At 45.9% G+C, this 21998-nt stretch overlaps 2 protein-coding genes across 2 annotated transcripts in view; both read right to left on the bottom strand.

Moving 5' to 3' along the window:
* Positions 1-7060, bottom strand: part of LOC138674080 (uncharacterized protein C3orf20-like) — a 39421-nt gene extending 32361 nt beyond the window's left edge. Inside the window, exons 1-4 of the mRNA XM_069762028.1 lie at positions 6929-7060; positions 6581-6701; positions 6292-6423; positions 6093-6203 (exon numbers count right to left, since the gene is read on the bottom strand). Coding sequence (XP_069618129.1) covers positions 6093-6203; positions 6292-6423; positions 6581-6701; positions 6929-6981 — 417 coding nt within the window. The 5' untranslated portion in view covers positions 6982-7060. The remainder of the gene's footprint in view (positions 1-6092; positions 6204-6291; positions 6424-6580; positions 6702-6928) is intronic.
* A 2979-nt stretch (positions 7061-10039) lies between these two features.
* Positions 10040-21998, bottom strand: part of LOC138674079 (uncharacterized) — a 133537-nt gene continuing 121578 nt past the window's right edge. Inside the window, exon 7 of the mRNA XM_069762027.1 lies at positions 10040-10259. Coding sequence (XP_069618128.1) covers positions 10040-10259 — 220 coding nt within the window. The remainder of the gene's footprint in view (positions 10260-21998) is intronic.

The following is a 21998-nucleotide window of genomic DNA, read 5'->3' as shown; positions in this document are numbered from 1 at the left end:
AATGCGGAGACGGATGGGGCAGAAAGCGGAGTCGGATGGGGCAGAATGCGGAGTCGGATGGGGCAGAATGCGGAGTCGGATGGGGCAGAATGCGGAGTCGGATGGGGCAGAATGCGGAGTCGGATGGGGCAGAATGCGGAGACGGATGGGGCAGAATGCGGAGACGGATGGGGCAGAATGCGGAGACGGATGGGGCAGAATGTGGAGACGGATGGGGCAGGAGCATGGGCAGGATGTGGATTTGGGTGGAAAATGTTTTGGTGGGAGGGCCCCATTTGAAAGTTCGCACTGGGGCCCATAACTTTGTAGTTACGCCACTGCTCCAATCCCACCTGGCTAGGGGGATTCCTAATTGCTTCCAGGCTGCCCGGCTCAACAATACTACCTATTACCTATGCTCCGGACTGCACCTTTGACCAGGAATTAAAGGTAAAGAAAACTGCAGCCCTTGTGTCCTCTACTCCTTTTCCTGCACCCTCATTCCTGCACCCCAATATCCACCATCCCTCATAAACTGTACCGGTAGCTCTGGGGCCCTGCTCCGCCTGTGGGGAGCAGAACCATCTCAGCTGCATTACAATCGGCCCCACCGGACTCCCTAAGCAGTGTCGGCTATTTATAGCCGAATACCACAGGTGGCATCACGAACAATCCCCTACAAACACTCCCTCATCCCTTTTATTGTGCGCCCAGGGCCACAGACTGGGTCACCACTGCCGTGACCACTCCTTTAAGAATCGTCCGACCCGGTTCCGAGTGCCCCACGGCCCTAGCGGGTGTTGCATGTGCAATCTGTACTTCACTCTGTGCACGCGCTCAGGCAGGAGCACTACACTTCTGCCTCTCAAGCTGTGCACTTCTCAGCAATCTTTAGTGATCAGTGAGAGTTTCAGCACAGGACCTCCACAATTCTGCTGGCAACTAAAGTGGCTAAAATATATAAAACTATCAAATAGAGATGATTGTATTGAATGGATGCAAATTGATTTTTAGTTAAATTTTATGAAGTTTCCATTCCCAGCGAAAATAAAAAGTTTGCGATTCAATTCATGCAAATTGACAAATCCCAGTGCTTTTTTAACCCCTTAGTGACAGAGCCAATTTGGTACTTAATGACCGAGCCAATTTTTGCAATTCTGACCACTGTCACTTTATGAGGGTATAACTCTGGAACGCTTCAACGGATCCCGCTGATTCTGAGATTGTTTTTTCGTGATATACTGTACTTCATGTTAGTGGTAACGTTTCTTTGATATTACTTGCGATTATTTATGAAAAAAATGGAAATATGGCGAAAATGTTTAAAATTTTGCAATTTTCAAACTTTGTATTTTTATGCCCTTAAATCAGAGAGATATGTCACAAAAAATAGTTAATAAATAACATTTCCCACATGTCTACTTTACATCAGCACAATTTTGGAAACAAAATTTTTTTTTGTTAGGGAGTTATAAGGGTTAAAAGTTGACCAGCAATTTCTCATTTTTACAACACCATTTTTTTTAGGGACCACATCACATTTGAAGTCATTTTGAGGGGTCTATATGATAGAAAATAATGAAGTGTGACACCATTCTAAAAACTACACCCCTCAAGGTTCTCAAAACCACATTCAAGAAGTTTATTAACCCTTTACGTGCTTCACAGGAACTGAAACAATGTGGAAGGAAAAAATGAACATTTAACTTTTTTTTGCAAACATCTTAATTCAGAACCATTTTTTTTATTTTCACAAGTGTAAAAACAGAAATGTAACCATAAATTTTGTTATGCAATTTCTCCTGAATACGCCAATACCCCATATGTGGGGGTAAACCACTTTTTGGGCGCACCGCAGAACTTAGAAGTGAAGGAGCGCCGTTTTACTTTTTCAATGTAGAATTGGCTGGAATTGAGATCGGACGCCATGTCGCGTTTGGAGAGCCCCTGATGTGCCTAAACAGTAGAAATCCCCCACAAGTGACCCCATTTTGGAAACTAGACCCCCATGGAACTTATCTAGATGTGTGGTGAGAACCTTGAATGCCCAAGTGCTTCACAGAAGTTTATAATGCAGAGTCGTGAAAATAAAAAATATTTTTTTTTTCCACAAAAAAGATTTTTTAGCCCCCAAGTTTTTATTTTCACAAGGGTAACAAGAAAAATTGGACCCCAAAAGTTGTTGTCCAATTTGTCCTGAGTATGCTGGTACCCCATATGTGGGGGTAAACCACTGTTTGGGTGCACGGCAGAGCTCGGAAGGAAGGAGCGCCGTTTTGGAATGCACACTTTGATAGAATGGTCTGCGGGTATTATGTTGCGTTTGCAGAGCCCCTGATGTACCTAACCAGTAGAAACCCTCCACAAGTGACCCCATTTTGGAAACTAGACCCCCCAAGGAACTTATGTAGATGTGTGGTGAGAACTTTGAATGCCCAAGTGCTTCACAGAAGTTTAGAATGCAGAGTCGTGAAAATAAAAAATATTTTTTTTTTCCACAAAAAAGATATTGTAGCCCCCAAGTTTTTATTTTCACAAGGGTAACAGGAGAAATTGGACTGCAATAGTTGTTGTCCAATTTATCCCGAGTACGCTGATGCGCCATATGTGGGGGTAAACCACTGTTTGGGCGCACGGCAGAGCTCGGAAGGGAAGGAGCGCCTTTTTGGAATGCAGACTTTGATAGAATGGTCTGTGGGCATTATGTTGCGATTGCAGAGCCCCTGATGTACCTAAACTGTAGTAACCCCCCACAAGTGACCCCATTTTGGAAACTAGACCCCCCAAGGAACTTATCTAGATGTGTGGTGAGAACTTTGAATGCCCAAGTGCTTCACAGAAGTTTAGAATGCAGAGTCGTGAAAATAAAAAATATTTTTTTTTTCACAAAAAAGATATTGTAGCCCCCAAGTTTTTATTTTCACAAGGGTAACAGGAGAAATTGGACCACTAAAGTTGTTGTCCAATTTATCCTGAGTATGCTGATGCCCCATATGTGGGGGTAAACCACTGTTTGGGCGCACGGCAGAGCTCGGAAGGGAAGGAGCGCCATTTTGGAATGCAGACTTAGATAGAATGGTCTGTGGGCGTTATGTTGCGTTTGCAGAGCCCCTGATGTACCTAAACAGTAGTAAACCCCCACAAGTGACCCCGTTTTGGAAACTAGACCCCCCAAGGAACTTATATAGATGTGTGGTGAGAACTTTGAATGCCCAAGTGCTTCACAGAAGTTTATAATGCAGAGTCATAAAAAAAATATATATATATATATTTTTCCACAAAAAAGATTTTGTAGCCCCCAAGTTTTTATTTTCACAAGGGTAACAAGAGAAATTGGACCCCAGAAGTTGTTGTCCAATTTATCCCGAGTACGCTGATGCCCCATATGTGGGGGTAACCCACTGTTTGGGCGCACGGAAGAGCTCAGAAGGGAGGGAGCACCATTTGACTTTTTGAGCGCAAAATTGGCTGTCGTGTTTGGAGACCCCCTGATGTACCTAATGTTGCAGAGTGCGTCTTCTTGCAGTCACCACTGTACTTAGGAGAGCTTCAATCAGCAAGATATCTTGAGTAAACAGTATTTACTTCATACTGGATAAACATGAGATACAATTCAGTGTCACACAGTCCGTGCACTGAAGACAACACATTCATGAAGAAAAGCAAAACCGAAAGTAAGAAAACAACCAACCACTGAGAGCTTCCCTCCCCACATTACAGCAAGTATATAACTTTACACACTATCGCCATCTGCTGTCTGGTTAGTATAAAGTCCTCCTTTCACTTATAATAAGTCCCAATCTGTTGCATATGCCAACACCTAAACAGTGGAAACCCCCCCAATTCTAGCTCCAACCCTAACCCCAACACACCCCTAACCCTAATCCCAACCTGATCCATAATCCTAATCACTAACCCTAACCATAATCACAACCCTTACCCCTTAACCCTAATCCCAAACCTAACCCTAATCCCAAGCATAACCCTAATGCCAACCCTAACCCTAATACCAACCCTAATCCAAACCCTAACCCTAATCCCAACTCTAACCCTAACTTTAGCCCCAATCCTAGCCCTAGCCCTAAGGCTACTTTCACACTTGCGTCGTTTGGCATTCCGTCGCAATCCGTCGTTTTGGACAAGAAACGGATCCTGCAAATGTGCCCGCAGGATGCGTTTTTTGCCCATAGACTTGCATTGCCGACGGATCGTGACGGATGGCCACACGTCGCGTCCGACGTGCACTGGATCAGTTGTGTTTTGGCGGACCGTCGGCACAAAAAAACGTTCAATGAAACTTTTTTTGTACGTCGCATCCGCCATTTCTGACCGCGCATGCGTGGCCGTAACTCCGCCCCCTCCTCCTCAGGACATAGATTGGGCAGCGGATGCGTTGAAAAACTACAGCTGCTGCCCACGTTGTGCACAATTTTCACAACGTGCGTCGGTATGTCGGGCCGACGCATTGCGACGGCCCCGTACCGACGTAAGTGTGAAAAAAGCCTAACCCTAAATTTAGCCCCAACCCTAACCCTAAATTTAGCCCCAACTCTAACCCTAAATTTAGCCCCAACCCTAGCCCTAACCCTAACCCTAGCCCTAACCCTAGCCCTAACCCTAGCCCTAACCCTACCCCTATCCCTACCCCTAACCCTACCCCTAACCCTACCCCTAACTCTAACCCTACCCCTACCCCTAGCCCTAACCCTGCCCCTAGCCCTAACCCTAACCCTACCCCTAACCCTAACCCTAGCCCTAACCCTACCCCTAACCCTACCCCTAACTCTAATTTTAGCCCCAACTGCTGTTCTCCTGCCGGCCGGCAGATGGAGACAGATGGCGGGCGCACTGCGCATGCGCCCGCCATTCTCTTCTGCCGGCGGCCAGGAGGAGCAGCAAGAGGATCCAGGGACACAGGTGAGTATGCTAGGGTCCCCGAATCCCCCTATTTCTCTGTCCTCTGGTGTGCGATCACATCAGAGGACAGAGAATTACACTTTGAGTTTTTTTTTGCGGTCGCCAGTAAACAGTTAATTACCGGCGATCGCAAAACAGGGGTCGGTAAAACCGACCCCGATCATGCTCTTTGGGGTCTCGGCTACCCCCGGCAGCCGAGACCCCAAAGATTCTCGCAGGGCCGGCCGGCGGGCGCACTGCGCATGCGCCCGCCATTTTGAAGATGGCGGCGCCCACCGGGAGACACGAGGAGCATCGGGGGAGATAGGTGAGTATTGGGGGGCCACCTGGGATCCCTTTTCTCTGTCCTCCGATGTGCGATCACATCGGAGGACAGAGAAATTAAAAAGAGATCGCGTTTTTTGTTTTTTTTTTGCAATCGCCGGTAAACGGTTAATTACCGGTGATCGCAAATGCGGGGTGGGTAAAATAAAACCCCGAATCATGTTCTCTGGGGTCTCAGCTACCCTTGGCAGCCGAGACCCCGGAGAAAATCCGACTCTGGGGGGCGCTATTCACTTTTTCCACAGCGCCGTTAATTAATGGCGCTGTGGTTTAAGTACCCTTAGCGGCCGCCGTTAAAAGGCGTATCGGCGGTCGCTAAGGGGTTAAACCTTGCAGAAGAGTTCATCAGTCACAGAAGGCTAGCATGATTTTAGGTTGACCAGATGGGTTTACCTATAATGCCTTGAAGATATCACATCACATGGTATAGAGCAGCCAATCAGGATAGACTATCATATCATGTATAAAAGTCTGAGAGTATGTCAGAGTTCACAGTAAATAGAAATTTTGGGGAAACTTTGCAAAACCTGGCAAATTAAAATTTCAAAAGATTTGATCATCTTTACTGTCAAGATTGTTCTTACTCTTTAAAGACTCTGGACACCAATTAAATCTAAAACTGTGCCCCATTTGCCTTTTTTGAGGCAGACGGGTTACTTAGACTTTCACATAAAAATGAAGATTCACTAGAAATGTTATAAGAAAGCTTGAGGCTTTTCACAGTTGTCAGCCATTAATCCACTGTATGCTGATGGCTCACAACAAATGTGCTGACATAATTATAGTAGCTGCCTGGACTGCAAGATGTCAATAAAGTCAATGCCATGAGTTAGAAAACTCCTGTGTACATTAGAAATCATAATTTTGCTTACAGTTTTCTTTGGACTCCTCTTCGTATCCTTTTCTTTTGCTTTCTTTTTGTTGGCTTTGGCCATTTCTCTTGCGGTCTTTGAGGAAAAGTTCTCACTTGTCATAAGCTGGCCCTATAACAAAGAGAGTACTATGCAATATCTCAACCACTGTGCCAAAAATGATTCTAAAGAGTATCCTCCTATATTTATAGAGGCTTACCAAATGTTCAATCTGTGGGGGAGGAACATCCAGAATTGGTGAGAGAGATAAACGTACAAATTCTTGCTGCCATCGGAAACTCAGGCTAATGGCATACTGGCCAGCAACTTTAACAGAAACCTGTTCATTAACCTAGATATGAAGGCAAAGGTACTTACATGAGGAGTGCAAAACTAAAACTTAAGAAAGCCTCAGTTATCAGCTCATATCTATAGGTGAATATAAAAGCAATGTGAACTGTTGCCTATTTTAGGACATGAGTTACCTTATCTTTCATTGGTCATATTACCTGCACTGTAAAGGGATCGGACAGTTTGCCTTTTTTGGGCCAGTCCCATTCCTTTATTTTATCTCCTTCTTTATTAGTCAATACTCCTCCAACTTGATTGTATTGCAGGAGAAAAACATTTCTACAATAATAAGAGCGACATGTGGTCACATAAGAAATACAATAGCTGAAAAGATAGGTATAGAATGAGATCACTGCATTCTGAAGACCAGTGGATCCGCAATATGTGATCAAGCAAAAGTAACAACTAAAGAAACCGTGGAGGATTGCTGAATGAGTCAATTCACTAGTGTAACAGATCTACTCACAAATATCTGCCTTATATATTCGAATTACCCCAGCACTAACCTCTCAGGAGAATGAATGCTGCCATGTCCAAATGGAGTAAATGTGCCCAGCATGCTCTGCTCCGGGGAAAATATATTGGTATAAAAGCCTCCACATGATAATCCAGAATGACTATGACAGACAGCCAGGTGTCCAGAAGGATAATTACATTGTGAGTTAGGGAAAAACATCATATAATAAAATGTTATTATGATCATGATAAATGCCATATGTGCCTCAATAAATCTATACTATCATTTTCTGTAGGTGTGGAAAGGTTTGCTTCCAATAGTAATCTGTGACATCTGCTAGGACCTTTCTCTAGTATTACTAAAGACATGTGGAGTGCTTGCGAGGACCATGGGGTACTCGGGCCGGGTCCTAAAGGGGAAGGTCACGGCAGCGTTGACCCGGTCCGTGGCCCTGGGCGTCCAGTTAAAGGGGATGAAGTGTGGTGGAAAATAAAGTCTAATGTAGTAATGTTCATGACGCCACTTGTGGTACTCGGCCAGGGATGGCCGACGCTGCTTAAAGGGGTTCACTGGGGCTGATGCTATTGGAGCAGAGTTGGTATAGCTCCCCACAGGTAGAGCTTAGTCCCCAGGGATCCCAGGACAGTCTATGAGGGGTTGTAGATGTTGGGGTGCAGGAAATAATTGGAGGACACAGGATTTGCAGTCTCTTTGCCTTTTACTGGTGAAATTGCAGTCCAGGGCACAGGTTACAGGTGATCTTTGAAATCCGGGCAGCCTGGAAGCGGTTTGAACTCCCCCTAGCCAGGTGGGGTTGGAAGCCTTCCTTTCTGGGCTGAATTCTGGGTTCTTGATGCATTAGCTGTCCTCAAGTCCCTCTCTCAATCTGTCCCTTAGGTGGAGCTCGAGCCTTTTTACAGGTGTCCCATTCTCGTGGTGACTCCGGGCTCTAATCTGCTGCTGTGCCTTCAGGTGTCAGTTGTGGCTAGAAGACCTGCAATCTCCTGCCCTTCTGTTTCTGCTGTGGGGCATACAGTTCCCACACAACCTCGGACCCCGGTGTCCGGCTTCCTGTGCTCAATCCTGGAAATGAGCTCAATTGCAGCTCCAATCCCAGCTTCTCTCTCCTTTGCTTCCTCTCCCTTCACTGTCTCACACAGACTGACTTCTAACTCCTCTTCCAGACCAGAACTTATAGGGAAGCTACCCTGAAACTGGGTCTAGTGCTCCCCCTTCTGGCCTGGAGTCAGGAAAGTGTTGTATGTAAGTGTTAACTGCTAAGGGGACTCCTTCTCACTCCCAGGCATGGCATCACCCTCCCCGGGAGGCAGGCAATACCACTGTGAAAACCAGATTCCTGGGCTGTCACACATGTGTTCCAGGACCAGTCTCTCATGCACTTGTCTCGGCTCTAGGGCCGGGCTCTGCTCCCTTCCCTTTTGGCTGCTGCCCTTTTCTGTGTTCCTCTCTCAGTTTCACAAGTTGCCTAGCATACTTTAGTGACATTATTATCTCCAAGGCCTTTTAAGAACACCTCTGACAGTTAGGTGAGTCTAAAGGTACCGTCACACTTTAGCGACGCTGCAGCGATACCGACAACGATCCGGATCGCTGCAGCGTCGCTGTTTGGTCGCTGGAGCGCTGTCACACAGACAGCTCTCCAGCGACCAACGATCCCGAGGTCCCCGGTAACCAGGGTAAACATCGGGTTACTAAGCGCAGGGCCGCGCTTAGTAACCCGATGTTTACCCTGGTTACCATCGTTAAAGTAAAAAAAACAAACGCTACATACTTACCTACCGTTGTCTGTCCCCGGCGCTCAGCTGCTCTGCTCTGGCTGTGAGCACAGCGGCCGGAAAGCAGAGCGGTGACGTCACCGCTCTGCTTTCCGGCTGCCCGCCGCTCACAGCCAGACCAGAGAAGCAGAGCGCCGGGGACAGACAGCGGTAGGTAAGTATGTAGCGTTTGTTTTTTTACTTTAACGATGGTAACCAGGGTAAACATCGGGTTACTAAGCGCGGCCCTGCGCTTAGTAACCCGATGTTTACCCTGGTTACCAGCGAAGACATCGCTGAATCGGCGTCACACACGCCGATTCAGCGATGTCAGCGGGACCTCAACGATCAAAAAATGGCCCAGGCCATTCCGACACGAGCAGCGATCTCACAGCAGGGGCCTGATCGCTGCTACGTGTCACACATAGCGAGATCGCTACTGAGATCGCTGTTGCGTCACAAAACTTGTGACTCAGCAGCGATCTCGCTAGCGATCTCGCTATGTGTGACGGGGGCTTAGGTATTAAGTGTGTTTTGTGACCTTTTGCCTTGTTTAATCTCAACAGTCTCTCAGCTCACAATTATCTCAGCAATCTCCTACTTGTTTCTTCAGTCTGCAATTACTTCCTGGCTCAGATCTGCAACTAACAATTCATCTGTTGTAAGCCTAACAAATTCATCCTAGGACTTGTTCACATTGCAAACGATGCCCCTAGTCTTGAACTGACTGTACATCTTGAGTTTCTGTGTGTGTCACTCCTGGCTCTGTTCCGTCTGGTGTGCCCCACTCCACTTGTCTGCCTACTCTACTGGTCTTCGTGCTGTTTCATGTGCCACTGGCAAGTCCTGCTCACTTAAAGAGCCATTACCTTTGGTCCATTTTGTTCACCCTGACCAGTGGCTTAGAGAATCCACCTCACCAAGTGAGCCCATAACACAGACTACTATACGATGTGATTACATGTGGCCACAATTGGGTGTAACATGTGGTCAATATATGCCAAGGCCAACCTCTATCTACCCATATGAATACATCTGTTCCATAAATAACATGCATGTTTTTGTAACTGTAACCTATAATGGGCCATAGACCAGGGGTGGATATATAATGGTGCAATCCATGCGGCTGCATGGGGATCCAGGAGGCCACTCCAAAGCAGGTGGAATTGAACATTATGATGAGCTATTGGGCTGCAAAGGGCCCGTATGTTGTTCTTGCACAAGGGCAATTTTACGTCTCTGTCCACCAGTGCCATAGACCTTAGATTGTACTCTGCTACAAACTAGTGTTCTTTACTTCTATACTGTATATATTTTTACAATAATTTTATAAATAAAATCTTGCAAATTATTCATCAGAACACAATGTGTACATCGAGAGGATATTAAACCATTGCAGAACCATCATTGAGGGCATAATGAAGTTTGTGCAGAGAAGAGTTCTCCCGTATTATGTCCGGAATATGTGGTTTTCCATTTGTCAGCACAGCAGGATGCTTACTACGCTTCTTTTGCTTTGTGGGATCTTTTTTATTACTTTCATAGTGGCGGAGGATAATCGGTTTACAAAATCCTTTCTCATTTAGCAATGATACCTGTTTGTTTCTGTAAAAAGATAATTGATGTTTAACATAAGCACAACATTACCAGAAAACACAAAACAATGAAACAACTAATATCAATACCATGGGACACAATTAACAATACAACATATTAAAAGGAAAACTGACTGTTTTGCCCATTTTGATACAGGAAAGATATATATCTTGGTACCATGTTAGCCAGTAGATAGAAAAATATTTAGAATTGAGTCCTCAGTGGTTGATACCTTTTAATGGCTAACTGAAAAGATGGTAACAAATTGCAAGCTTTCGAGACTACACAGGTCTCTTCATCAGGCTAAGACTAAAACAAATTCTGAAGAATCACATATTTATGCACAACATAGCACAGAGAAAAAAAAAAAAAAAAGGGGAAAACCATGGATAAGACAGGTGACATGAAGCAGAATTACCATGCGTGATAAACAGTTATATCCATAAATATTGGGCCAGCTCTTAGATAAGGATTGTTTTATTGTCCTCTGATTAGGGTTTCTGTTGTGATGATGACCCCTCATAGTCTGAGGGGCAAGTTCCTTAGTTGATGTAAAAGGACATAAATCCGTGCGACACATTCATTCCTGCAGTGAAAGTGTCAAAGGTCGTTATCAGTTTATATTCCCAGACTCTTCTGTCTCTCTGAGATTTTAAGCTACCTTTTAACACAAGTAATTTCATGTCCATAATGTTATGATTTGGAAGACAAAAATGTATTGCCACAGGTAGATCCATTCTTTTTTCTCTTATTGTGTGGCGGTGAGAATTCATTCTTGTTCTAAGCTTTTGTCCTGTCTCCCCCACATACAGACCCCAGTTGGACATTTAGTACAAATAATTAGGTACACCACATTAGAAGTGTCGCAGCTGAAAGTATCTGGGATCTTGTAGTCCTGATGTGAATTGGGGATCTTTATTTTGTCCGTGGTCATTATAAATGGACAGGTTTTACATTTTTTCTGATTGCAGGGAAAGGTACCTGCAGCTGTTGGAGAGGACGGGGAGCTCTTGACAATGATGCTTCTTAGATTTGGGGCTACCTAAAACACAGTAGTGGGGGGGTCTGGAAAAATGGATTGTAAGCGGGCATCTTTTTGTAGTAAAGGTTGTAATTTCTGTGCAGCTCCCCTTAGCACCTCCAGATTTGGATTTGTACTAAATGTCCAACTGGGGGTCTGTATGTGGGGAAGACAGGACAAAAGCTTAGAACAAGAATGAATTCTCACCGCCACACAATAAGAGAAAAAAGAATGGATCTACCTGTGGCAATACATTTTTGTCTCCCAAATCATAACATTACGGACATGAAATTACTTGTGTTAACAGGTAGCTTCAAATCTCAGAGAGACAGAAGAGTCTGGGAATATAAACTGATGACGACCTTTGACACTCTCACTGCAGGAATGAATGTGTCGCACGGATTTATGTCCTTTTACATCAACTAAGTAACTTGCCCCTCAGACTATGAGGGGTCATCACAACAGAAACCCTAATCAGAGGACAATAAAACAATCCTTATCTAAGAGCTGGCCCAATATTTATGGACATAACTGTTTATCACTCATGGTAATTCTGCTTCATGTCACCTGTCTTATCCATGGTTTTCCCCCCTTTTTTTTCTTTTTTTTCTCTGTGCTATGTTGTGCATAAATATGTGATTCTTCAAAATTTGTTTTAGTCTTAGCCTGATGAAGAGACCGGTGTAGTCTCGAAAGCTTGCAATTTGTTACCATCTTTTCAGTTAGCCATTAAAAGGTATTGCAGCGCCCAAGAGACCTGGTCGTTGCAGTATGGCGCTCTGCCGCTAAGGGGAGCAGCGGTACGTCTGATGGCACTAAGGAGTTCTCCTGACCAGGTATCACCAGAACACATTACACTTCACACTCCGGCCACTAGGGGGAGAAAAAGGCTTTATTTATTGAGCCACTCCTCACACTGGTAAAACTAGGGGCTGGGGAGGAAGTTTGTTGTGAATTCTGTGATCAAGCTCCCTCCTGTGGTCACGAGTGGTACTGCGGCTTCTGAGTTTCCTTCCTCAGGTGATGAGGTTAAGTCGTTAGGTGCTGCTCTATTTAACTCCACCTAGTGCTTTGATCCTGGCCTCCAGTCAATGTTCTAGTATTGGTCTTGCTTCCTCCTGGATCGTTCCTGTGGCCTGTCTGCTCAGCATAAGCTAAGTTCTGCTTGTGTTACTTTTTGCTATATTTTCTGTCCAGCTTGCTTTTTTGGTTTTGCTTGCTTGCTGGAAGCTCTGAGACGCAGAGGGAGCACCTCCGTACCGTTAGTCGGTGCGGAGGGTCTTTTTGCCCCTCTGCGTGGTTATTTGTAGGTTTTTGTGTTGACCGCAAAGCTATCTTTCCTATCCTTGGTCTATTCAGTAAGTCGGGCCTCACTTTGCTAAATCTATTTCATCTCTGTGTTTGTATTTTCATCTTACTCACAGTCATTATATGTGGGGGGCTGCCTTTTCCTTTGGGGAATTTCTCTGAGGCAAGGTAGGCTTATTTTTCTATCTTCAGGTCTAGCTAGTTTCTCAGGCTGTGCCGAGTTGCATAGGGAGCGTTAGGCGCAATCCACGGCTACCTCTAGTGTGGTTTGATAGGTTTAGGGATTGCGGTCAGCAGAGTTCCCACGTCTCAGAGCTCGTCCTATGTTTTGTGGTTTTTGTCAGGTCACTTGTGTGCTCTGAACTTCAAGGTCCATTGTGGTTCTGAATTACCTAGTCATAACAGTACTGGAGGCCAGGATCAAAGCACTAGGTGGAGTTAAATAGAGCAGCACCTAACGACTTAACCTCATCATCTGAGGAAGGAAACTCAGAAGCCGCAGTACCACTCGTGACCACAGGAGGGAGCTTGATCACAGAATTCACAACAGTAGTCAACCAGATGTTTCGCTTCCGTTCCAGGTTGAGGTTGATGCTTCAGAAATTGGAGCGGGGGCTGTTTTGTCGCAAAGAGGTGCTGATTGCTCGGTGATGAAGCCATGCGCCTTCTTTTCCAGGAAGTTTTCACCTGCTGAGCGAAATTATGATGTTGGCAATCGAGAGTTGCTGGCCATGAAGTGGGCATTCGAGGAGTGGCGTCATTGGCTTGAAGGAGCTAAGCATCGCGTGGTGGTCTTGACTGATCACAAGAACTTGACTTATCTCGAGTCTGCCAAACGGTTGAATCCTAGACAGGCTCGTTGGTCGCTGTTTTTCTCCCGTTTTGACTTTGTGGTTTCGTACCTTCCGGGCTCTAAAAATGTGAAGGCGGATGCCCTGTCTAGGAGTTTTGTGCCCGACTCTCCGGATTTGCCTGAGCCGGCGGGTATTCTCAAAGAGGGAGTAATTGTGTCTTCCATCTCCCCTGATTTGCGGCGGGTGCTGCAAAAATTTCAGGCTAATAAACCTGATCGTTGCCCAGCAGAGAAACTGTTTGTCCCTGATAGGTGGACGAATAAAGTTATCTCTGAGGTTCATTGTTCGGTGTTGGCTGGTCATCCTGGAATCTTTGGTACCAGAGATTTGGTGGCTAGATCCTTTTGGTGGCCGTCTCTGTCGCGGGATGTGCGTTCTTTCGTGCAGTCCTGTGGGATTTGTGCTCGGGCTAAGCCCTGCTGTTCTCGTGCCAGTGGGTTGCTTTTGCCCTTGCCGATCCCGAAGAGGCCTTGGACACATATCTCTATGGATTTTATTTCGGATCTCCCCATCTCTCAAAAAATGTCGGTCATTTGGGTAGTTTGTGATCGCTTCTCTAAGATGATCCATTTGGTACCCTTGTCTAAATTGCCTTCCTCCTCTGATTTGGTGCCATTGTTCTTTCAGCATGTGGTTCGTTTACATGGCATTCCAGAGAACATCGTTTCTGACAGAGGTTCCCAGTTTGTTTCGAGGTTTTGGCGAGCCTTTTGTGCTAGGATGGGCATTGATTTGTCTTTTTCCTCGGCTTTCCATCCTCAGACAAATGGCCAGACGGAACGAACCAATCAGACCTTGGAAACATATCTGAGATGTTTTGTTTCTGCTGATCAGGATGATTGGGTGTCCTTTTTGCCGTTGGCTGAGTTCGCTCTTAATAATCGGGCCAGCTCGGCTACCTTGGTTTCACCGTTTTTCTGCAATTCTGGGTTCCATCCTCGTTTCTCTTCAGGGCAGGTTGAGTCTTCGGACTGTCCTGGTGTGGATACTGTGGTGGACAGGTTGCAGCGGATTTGGACTCATGTAGTGGACAATTTGATCTTGTCCCAGGAGAAAGCTCAACGTTTCGCTAATCGCAGACGCTGTGTGGGTCCCCGACTTCGTGTTGGGGATTTGGTTTGGTTGTCATCTCGTTATATTCCTATGAAGGTTTCCTCTCCAAAGTTTAAGCCTCGTTTCATTGGTCCGTATAGGATTTCTGAGGTTCTTAATCCTGTGTCTTTTCGTTTGACCCTTCCAGATTCTTTTTCCATCCATAACGTATTCCATAGGTCTTTGTTGCGGAGATACGTGGCGCCTGTGGTTCCATCTGTTGATCCTCCTGCCCCGGTTTTGGTGGAGGGGGAGTTGGAGTATATAGTGGAGAAGATTTTGGATTCTCGTGTTTCGAGACGGAAACTCCAGTATCTGGTTAAGTGGAAGGGTTATGGTCAGGAAGATAATTCCTGGGTCTTTGCCTCTGATGTCCATGCTGCCGATCTTGTTCGTGCCTTCCATATGGCTCATCCTGGTCAGCCTGGGGGCTCTGGTGAGGGTTCGGTGACCCCTCCTCAAGGGGGGGGGTACTGTTGTGAATTCTGTGATCAAGCTCCCTCCTGTGGTCACGAGTGGTACTGCGGCTTCTGAGTTTCCTTCCTCAGGTGATGAGGTTAAGTCGTTAGGTGCTGCTCTATTTAACTCCACCTAGTGCTTTGATCCTGGCCTCCAGTCAATGTTCTAGTATTGGTCTTGCTTCCTCCTGGATCATTCCTGTGGCCTGTCTGCTCAGCATAAGCTAAGTTCTGCTTGTGTTACTTTTTGCTATATTTTCTGTCCAGCTTGCTTTTTTGGTTTTGCTTGCTTGCTGGAAGCTCTGAGATGCAGAGGGAGCACCTCCGTACCGTTAGTCGGTGCGGAGGGTCTTTTTGCCCCTCTGCGTGGTTGTTTGTAGGTTTTTGTGTTGACCGCAAAGCTATCTTTCCTATCCTTGGTCTATTCAGTAAGTCGGGCCTCACTTTGCTAAATCTATTTCATCTCTGTGTTTGTATTTTCATCTTACTCACAGTCATTATATGTGGGGGGCTGCCTTTTCCTTTGGGGAATTTCTCTGAGGCAAGATAGGCTTATTTTTCTATCTTCAGGTCTAGCTAGTTTCTCAGGCTGTGCCGAGTTGCATAGGTGTTGTGAGTTCTGTTTTTGGGCTCCCTCTGGTGGTTACTGATGGTACTGGGTGATTTGTGTTCTGCTGTCTCTGGTGTCCACCTGTTCTATTAGGATTTGGGAGTTTCCTATTTAACCGGGCTTTCTTGTCATTTCCCCGCCGGCTATCAAGGTTATCAGAGTGTTTTGTTACCTCAGCTTCTGGCTTCAGTAATCTTCAGGACAAGCTAAGTTTTTGATTTTCTTGTTCCACGTTTTGATTTATTTTTGTCTTGTCCAGCTTGCATATTATTGTTTCTTTGCTGCTGGTTGCTCTAGCGGGCTGTAATTGCTCCTCATGTTCCATGAGTTGGAACATGAGTTCAAGTAATTACAGGATGGTTTTTTGAAGGGTTTTTTGCTGACCGCGCAGTTTACTTTTGTATCCTCTGCTATCTAGTTTTAGCGGGGCTCATTTTGCTGAATCTGATTTCATACTGTGTATGTGCCTTCCTCTCATTTCACCGTCATTATATGTGGGGGGCTGCTATTTCTGTGGGGTATTTCTCTGGAGGCAAGAGAGGTCTGTGTTTCTTCTAATAGGGGAAGTTAGATCTTCGGCTGGTGCGAGACGTCTAGGATCAACGTAGGCACGTTCCCTGGCTATTGTTATTTGTGTGTTCAGGTTTAGGGTCGCGGTCAGCTCAGGTTCCATCACCCTAGAGCTCGTTGGTGCTTGTCCTTTTGTGATTCCCTGCCATTGGAATCATGACAGTATAGCCGGCCAAAAAATGTTTGGGCTGAAATAGGAGGAAAAGTAGTCTGAGGAATTTTTTTTTTTTTTTTCTCCTCTGAGGTTGCTGCCTAGCCCTAATTGCACCCTGGCTGATTTTTTTTTTTTTCCTCCTCTTAATCCTTGAATGGCTCTGACCTTAGCTGTTTATCATGGACGTCCAGAGTTTAGCTTCCAGCTTGAATAATCTTGCTGCTAAGGTTCAAAATATACAAGATTTTGTTGTACATGCTCCTATGTCTGATCCTAGAATTCCTATTCCAGAGTTCTTTGCTGGAGATAGATCTAGTTTTCTGAATTTTAGGAACAATTGCAAGCTGTTCCTTTCTTTGAAATCTCGCTCTTCTGGAGACCCTGCTCAGCAGGTTAAGATTATTATATCTTTCCTGCGGGGTGACCCTCAAAATTGGGCATTTGCATTGGCACCAGGGGATCCTGCGTTGCTTAATGTGGATGCGTTTTTTCTGGCATTGGGTTTGCTCTATGAGGAACCTAACCAAGAGATTCAGGCTGAAAAAGCTTTATTAGCTCTCTCTCAGGGGCAAGATGAAGCAGAAATATATTGTCAAAAATTTCGGAAATGGTCAGTGCTTACTCAGTGGAATGAGTGCGCCCTGGCTGCAAAGTTCAGAGATGGCCTTTCTGAGGCCATTAAAGATGTTATGGTGGGGTTCCCTGCGCCTACGGGTCTGAATGAGTCTATGACTATGGCTATTCAGATTGATCGGCGTTTACGGGAGCGCAAACCTGTGCACCATTTGGCGGTGTCTTCTGAACAGGCACTTGAGACAATGCAATGTGATAGAGTTCAGTCTAGAAGTGAACGGCAAAACTATAGGCGGAAAAATGGGTTGTGCTTTTATTGTGGTGATTCAGCTCATGTTATATCAGCATGCTCTAAACGCACAAAAAAGGTTGATAAGTCTGTTGCCATTAGTACGTTACAGTCTAAGTTCATTCTGTCTGTGACTCTGATTTGCTCATTATCATCCATTTCCGTCGATGCCTATGTAGATTCAGGCACTGCCCTGAGTCTTATGGATTGGTCATTTGCCAAGCGATGTGGGTTTAGTCTTGAGCCTCTGGAAGTCCCTATTCCTTTGAAGGGAATTGACTCTACACCTTTAGCTATGAATAAACCTCAGTACTGGACACAAGTGACCATGCGTATGACTCCCGTTCATCAGGAGGTGATTCGCTTCCTGGTGTTGTATAATTTACATGATGTTCTAGTACTTGGTCTGCCATGGTTACAAACTCATAATCCAGTCCTTGACTGGAAAACAATGTCTGTGTTAAGCTGGGGATGTCAGGGGGTTCATGATGATGCACCTCCGATTTCTATCGCTTCATCTACTCCTTCTGAGGTTCCTGTATTTTTGTCGGATTATCGGGATGTTTTTGAGGAGCCTAAGCTCAGTTCGCTTCCTCCTCACAGGGATTGCGATTGTGCTATAGATTTAATTCCTGGTAGTAAATTTCCTAAAGGTCGTTTGTTCAATCTGTCAGTGCCAGAGCATACTGCTATGCGGGATTATGTTAAGGAGTCCTTGGAAAAGGGACATATCCGTCCATCTTCGTCCCCTTTGGGAGCAGGTTTTTTTTTCGTGGCCAAGAAAGATGGGTCCTTGAGACCTTGTATAGATTATCGTCTTTTGAATAAGATTACCGTAAAATATCAGTATCCTTTGCCTTTGTTGACTGATTTGTTTGCTCGCATTAAGGGGGCTAAATGGTTCACTAAGATTGATCTCCGGGGTGCGTATAATCTTATACGAATAAAGCAAGGTGATGAGTGGAAAACCGCATTTAATACGCCTGAGGGCCATTTTGAGTATTTGGTAATGCCTTTCGGACTTTCTAATGCTCCTTCAGTCTTCCAGTCCTTTATGCACGATATTTTCCGTGAATATCTGGATAAATTTATGATTGTGTATTTGGATGATATTTTGGTTTTTTCTGATGACTGGGAGTCTCATGTTCAGCAGGTCAGGAAGGTGTTTCAGGTCCTGCGGGCTAATTCCTTGTTTGTAAAGGGCTCAAAGTGTCTCTTTGGAGTCCAGAAGATTTCTTTCTTGGGGTATATTTTTTCCCCTTCTACTATTGAGATGGATCCCGTCAAGGTTCGGGCTATTTGTGACTGGACGCAGCCTGCATCTCTTAAGAGTTTGCAGAAGTTCTTAGGCTTTGCTAATTTCTATCGTCGTTTTATAACTAATTTTTCTAGTGTTGTTAAGCCTTTGACGGATTTGACTAAAAAGGGTGCTGATGTTGCTGATTGGTCTCCTGCGGCTGTGGAGGCCTTTCAGGAACTTAAACGCCGGTTTTCTTCTGCTCCTGTGTTGCGTCAGCCTGATGTTTCGCTTCCTTTCCAAGTTGAGGTTGATGCTTCCGAGATTGGAGCGGGGGCGGTTTTGTCACAGAGAAGCTCCGATTGCTCGGTGATGAAGCCATGTGCGTTCTTTTCTAGAAAATTTTCGCCCGTTGAGCGGAATTATGATGTGGGTAATCGGGAACTTTTGGCCATGAAGTGGGCATTTGAGGAGTGGCGTCATTGGCTGGAGGGTGCTAGACATCGTGTGGTGGTCTTGACTGATCACAAAAATCTGATTTACCTTGAGTCTGCCAGGCGTCTGAATCCTAGACAGGCTCGTTGGTCACTGTTTTTCTCTCGTTTCAATTTTGTGGTTTCATACCTGCCGGGTTCAGAGAATGTGAAGGCGGATGCTCTTTCTAGGAGTTTTGTGCCTGACTCCCCTGGAAATTCTGAGCCCACTGGTATCCTTAGGGATGGGGTGATTTTGTCGGCCGTCTTCCCAGACTTGCGACGTGCTTTGCAGGAGTTTCAGGCGGGTAAACCTGATCATTGTCCGCCTGAGAGACTGTTTGTTCCGGATAGCTGGACCAGTAGAGTCATCTCTGAGGTCCATTCTTCTGCGTTGGCAGGTCATCCTGGAATATTTGGTACTAGAGACTTGGTGGCCAGGTCTTTTTGGTGGCCTTCCTTGTCTAGGGATGTGCGTTCTTTTGTGCAGTCTTGTGAGGTTTGTGCTCGGGCTAAGCCTTGCTGTTCTCGAGCCAGTGGATTGTTGTCACCTTTGCCTATCCCGAAGAGGCCTTGGACGCACATTTCCATGGACTTTATTTCGGATCTCCCTGTCTCTCAAAAAATGTCCGTCATCTGGGTTGTGTGTGACCGCTTTTCTAAAATGGTTCATCTTGTACCCTTGCCTAAGTTGCCTTCCTCCTCTGAGTTGGTCCCTCTGTTTTTCCAGAACGTGGTTCGTTTGCATGGGATTCCGGAGAACATCGTTTCTGACAGGGGATCCCAGTTTGTGTCTAGATTTTGGCGGACGTTCTGTGCTAAGATGGGCATTGATTTGTCCTTTTCGTCTGCATTCCACCCTCAGACGAATGGCCAGACGGAGCGAACTAATCAGACCTTGGAAACTTATTTGAGGTGTTTTGTTTCTGCTGATCAGGATGACTGGGTTACCTTTTTGCCGCTGGCCGAGTTTGCCCTTAATAATCGGGCTAGTTCTGCTACCTTGGTTTCTCCTTTCTTTTGTAATTCGGGGTTTCATCCTCGTTTTTCCTCTGGTCAGGTGGAGCCTTCTGATTGTCCTGGAGTGGACATGGTGGTGGATAGGTTGCATCAGATTTGGAGTCATGTGGTGGACAATTTGAAGTTTTCCCAGGAGAAGGCTCAGCAGTTTGCTAATCGCCGTCGCCGCGTGGGTCCTCGACTTCGTGTTGGGGACTTGGTGTGGTTGTCTTCTCGTTTTGTTCCTATGAAGGTCTCTTCTCCTAAGTTCAAGCCTCGGTTCATCGGTCCTTATAGGATCTTGGAAATTCTTAACCCTGTGTCGTTTCGTTTGGATCTCCCGGCATCGTTTGCTATTCATAATGTGTTCCATCGGTCGTTGTTGCGGAGGTATGAGGTACCTGTTGTTCCTTCGCCTGAGCCTCCTGCTCCGGTGCTGGTGGAGGGAGAATTAGAATATGTTGTGGAGAAGATCTTGGATTCTCGTGTTTCCAGACGGAAACTCCAATATTTGGTCAAGTGGAGGGGTTATGGTCAGGAGGATAATTCTTGGGTGGTTGCCTCTGATGTTCATGCTGATGATTTGGTCTGCGCTTTTCATAGGGCTCATCCTGGTCGCCCTGGTGGTTCTCGTGAGGGTTCGGTGACCCCTCCTCAAGGGGGGGGGGTACTGTTGTGAGTTCTGTTTTTGGGCTCCCTCTGGTGGTTACTGATGGTACTGGGTGATTTGTGTTCTGCTGTCTCTGGTGTCCACCTGTTCTATTAGGATTTGGGAGTTTCCTATTTAACCGGGCTTTCTTGTCATTTCCCCGCCGGCTATCAATGTTATCAGAGTGTTTTGTTACCTCAGCTTCTGGCTTCAGTAATCTTCAGGACAAGCTAAGTTTTTGATTTTCTTGTTCCACGTTTTGATTTATTTTTGTCTTGTCCAGCTTGCATATTATTGTTTCTTTGCTGCTGGTTGCTCTAGCGGGCTGTAATTGCTCCTCATGTTCCATGAGTTGGAACATGAGTTCAAGTAATTACAGGATGGTTTTTTGAAGGGTTTTTTGCTGACCGCGCAGTTTACTTTTGTATCCTCTGCTATCTAGTTTTAGCGGGCCTCATTTTGCTGAATCTGATTTCATACTGTGTATGTGCCTTCCTCTCATTTCACCGTCATTATATGTGGGGGGCTGCTATTTCTGTGGGGTATTTCTCTGGAGGCAAGAGAGGTCTGTGTTTCTTCTAATAGGGGAAGTTAGATCTTCGGCTGGTGCGAGACGTCTAGGATCAACGTAGGCACGTTCCCTGGCTATTGTTATTTGTGTGTTCATGTTTAGGGTCGCGGTCAGCTCAGGTTCCATCACCCTAGAGCTCGTTGGTGCTTGTCCTTTTGTGATTCCCTGCCATTGGAATCATGACACATAGGGAGCGTTAGGCGCAATCCACGGCTACCTCTAGTGTGGTTTGATAGGTTTAGGGATTGCGGTCAGCAGAGTTCCCACGTCTCAGAGCTCGTCCTATGTTTTGTGGTTTTTGTCAGGTCACTTGTGTGCTCTGAACTTCAAGGTCCATTGTGGTTCTGAATTACCTAGTCATAACAGAAGTTAGTGAGAAGCTGACTGTGTTGGAACCAGGCAACATCCCGTGGCAGGGGGTGTTGCAGGGAGAAGGCACAGGGGGGTCCCTGTCAGGCGTGGGAACCTGGCAGGTGCCTAGCGAACAGAACAGAACGTGACGGAACCGTGCCTGCACACCCTGCGGCGGTATCCTAAGAAAGAGACACGAAGGGAAGGATATTGTGGAACCGTGTAAACGAGATCAAGCACAAAGGAGAGCCAGTAAGAGTCGTGCCGAGAGAGAGAAAGGCAAGATCTTACTGAGGCGCGTAATCAGTGGCCGGAACACCGTAGGAGTAACTGACTTCAGGCCTTACTTCAAACTCCGCTGGACAGTCAGTCATAGGTTGGCTGTCTACCTTCTACACCTACGAAGACATAGGGGGCAACATTGGGAGAGGGGCGTCTCTAGGGTCCCGGAAGACCTCCAAGCCTTCCCGTCATACGGGTGGCGTCCTAGCCATAACATACCTGGGGGACGTTAGAAACTAGTAACATCTGGAACCAAA

The sequence above is a fragment of the Ranitomeya imitator genome, chromosome 4 (assembly GCF_032444005.1).
Source record: "Ranitomeya imitator isolate aRanImi1 chromosome 4, aRanImi1.pri, whole genome shotgun sequence".
Classification (NCBI taxonomy): domain Eukaryota; kingdom Metazoa; phylum Chordata; class Amphibia; order Anura; family Dendrobatidae; genus Ranitomeya; species Ranitomeya imitator.
The sequence above is the reverse complement of the archived record's forward strand: the minus strand, read 5'-3'. Positions and strand labels throughout refer to the sequence as shown.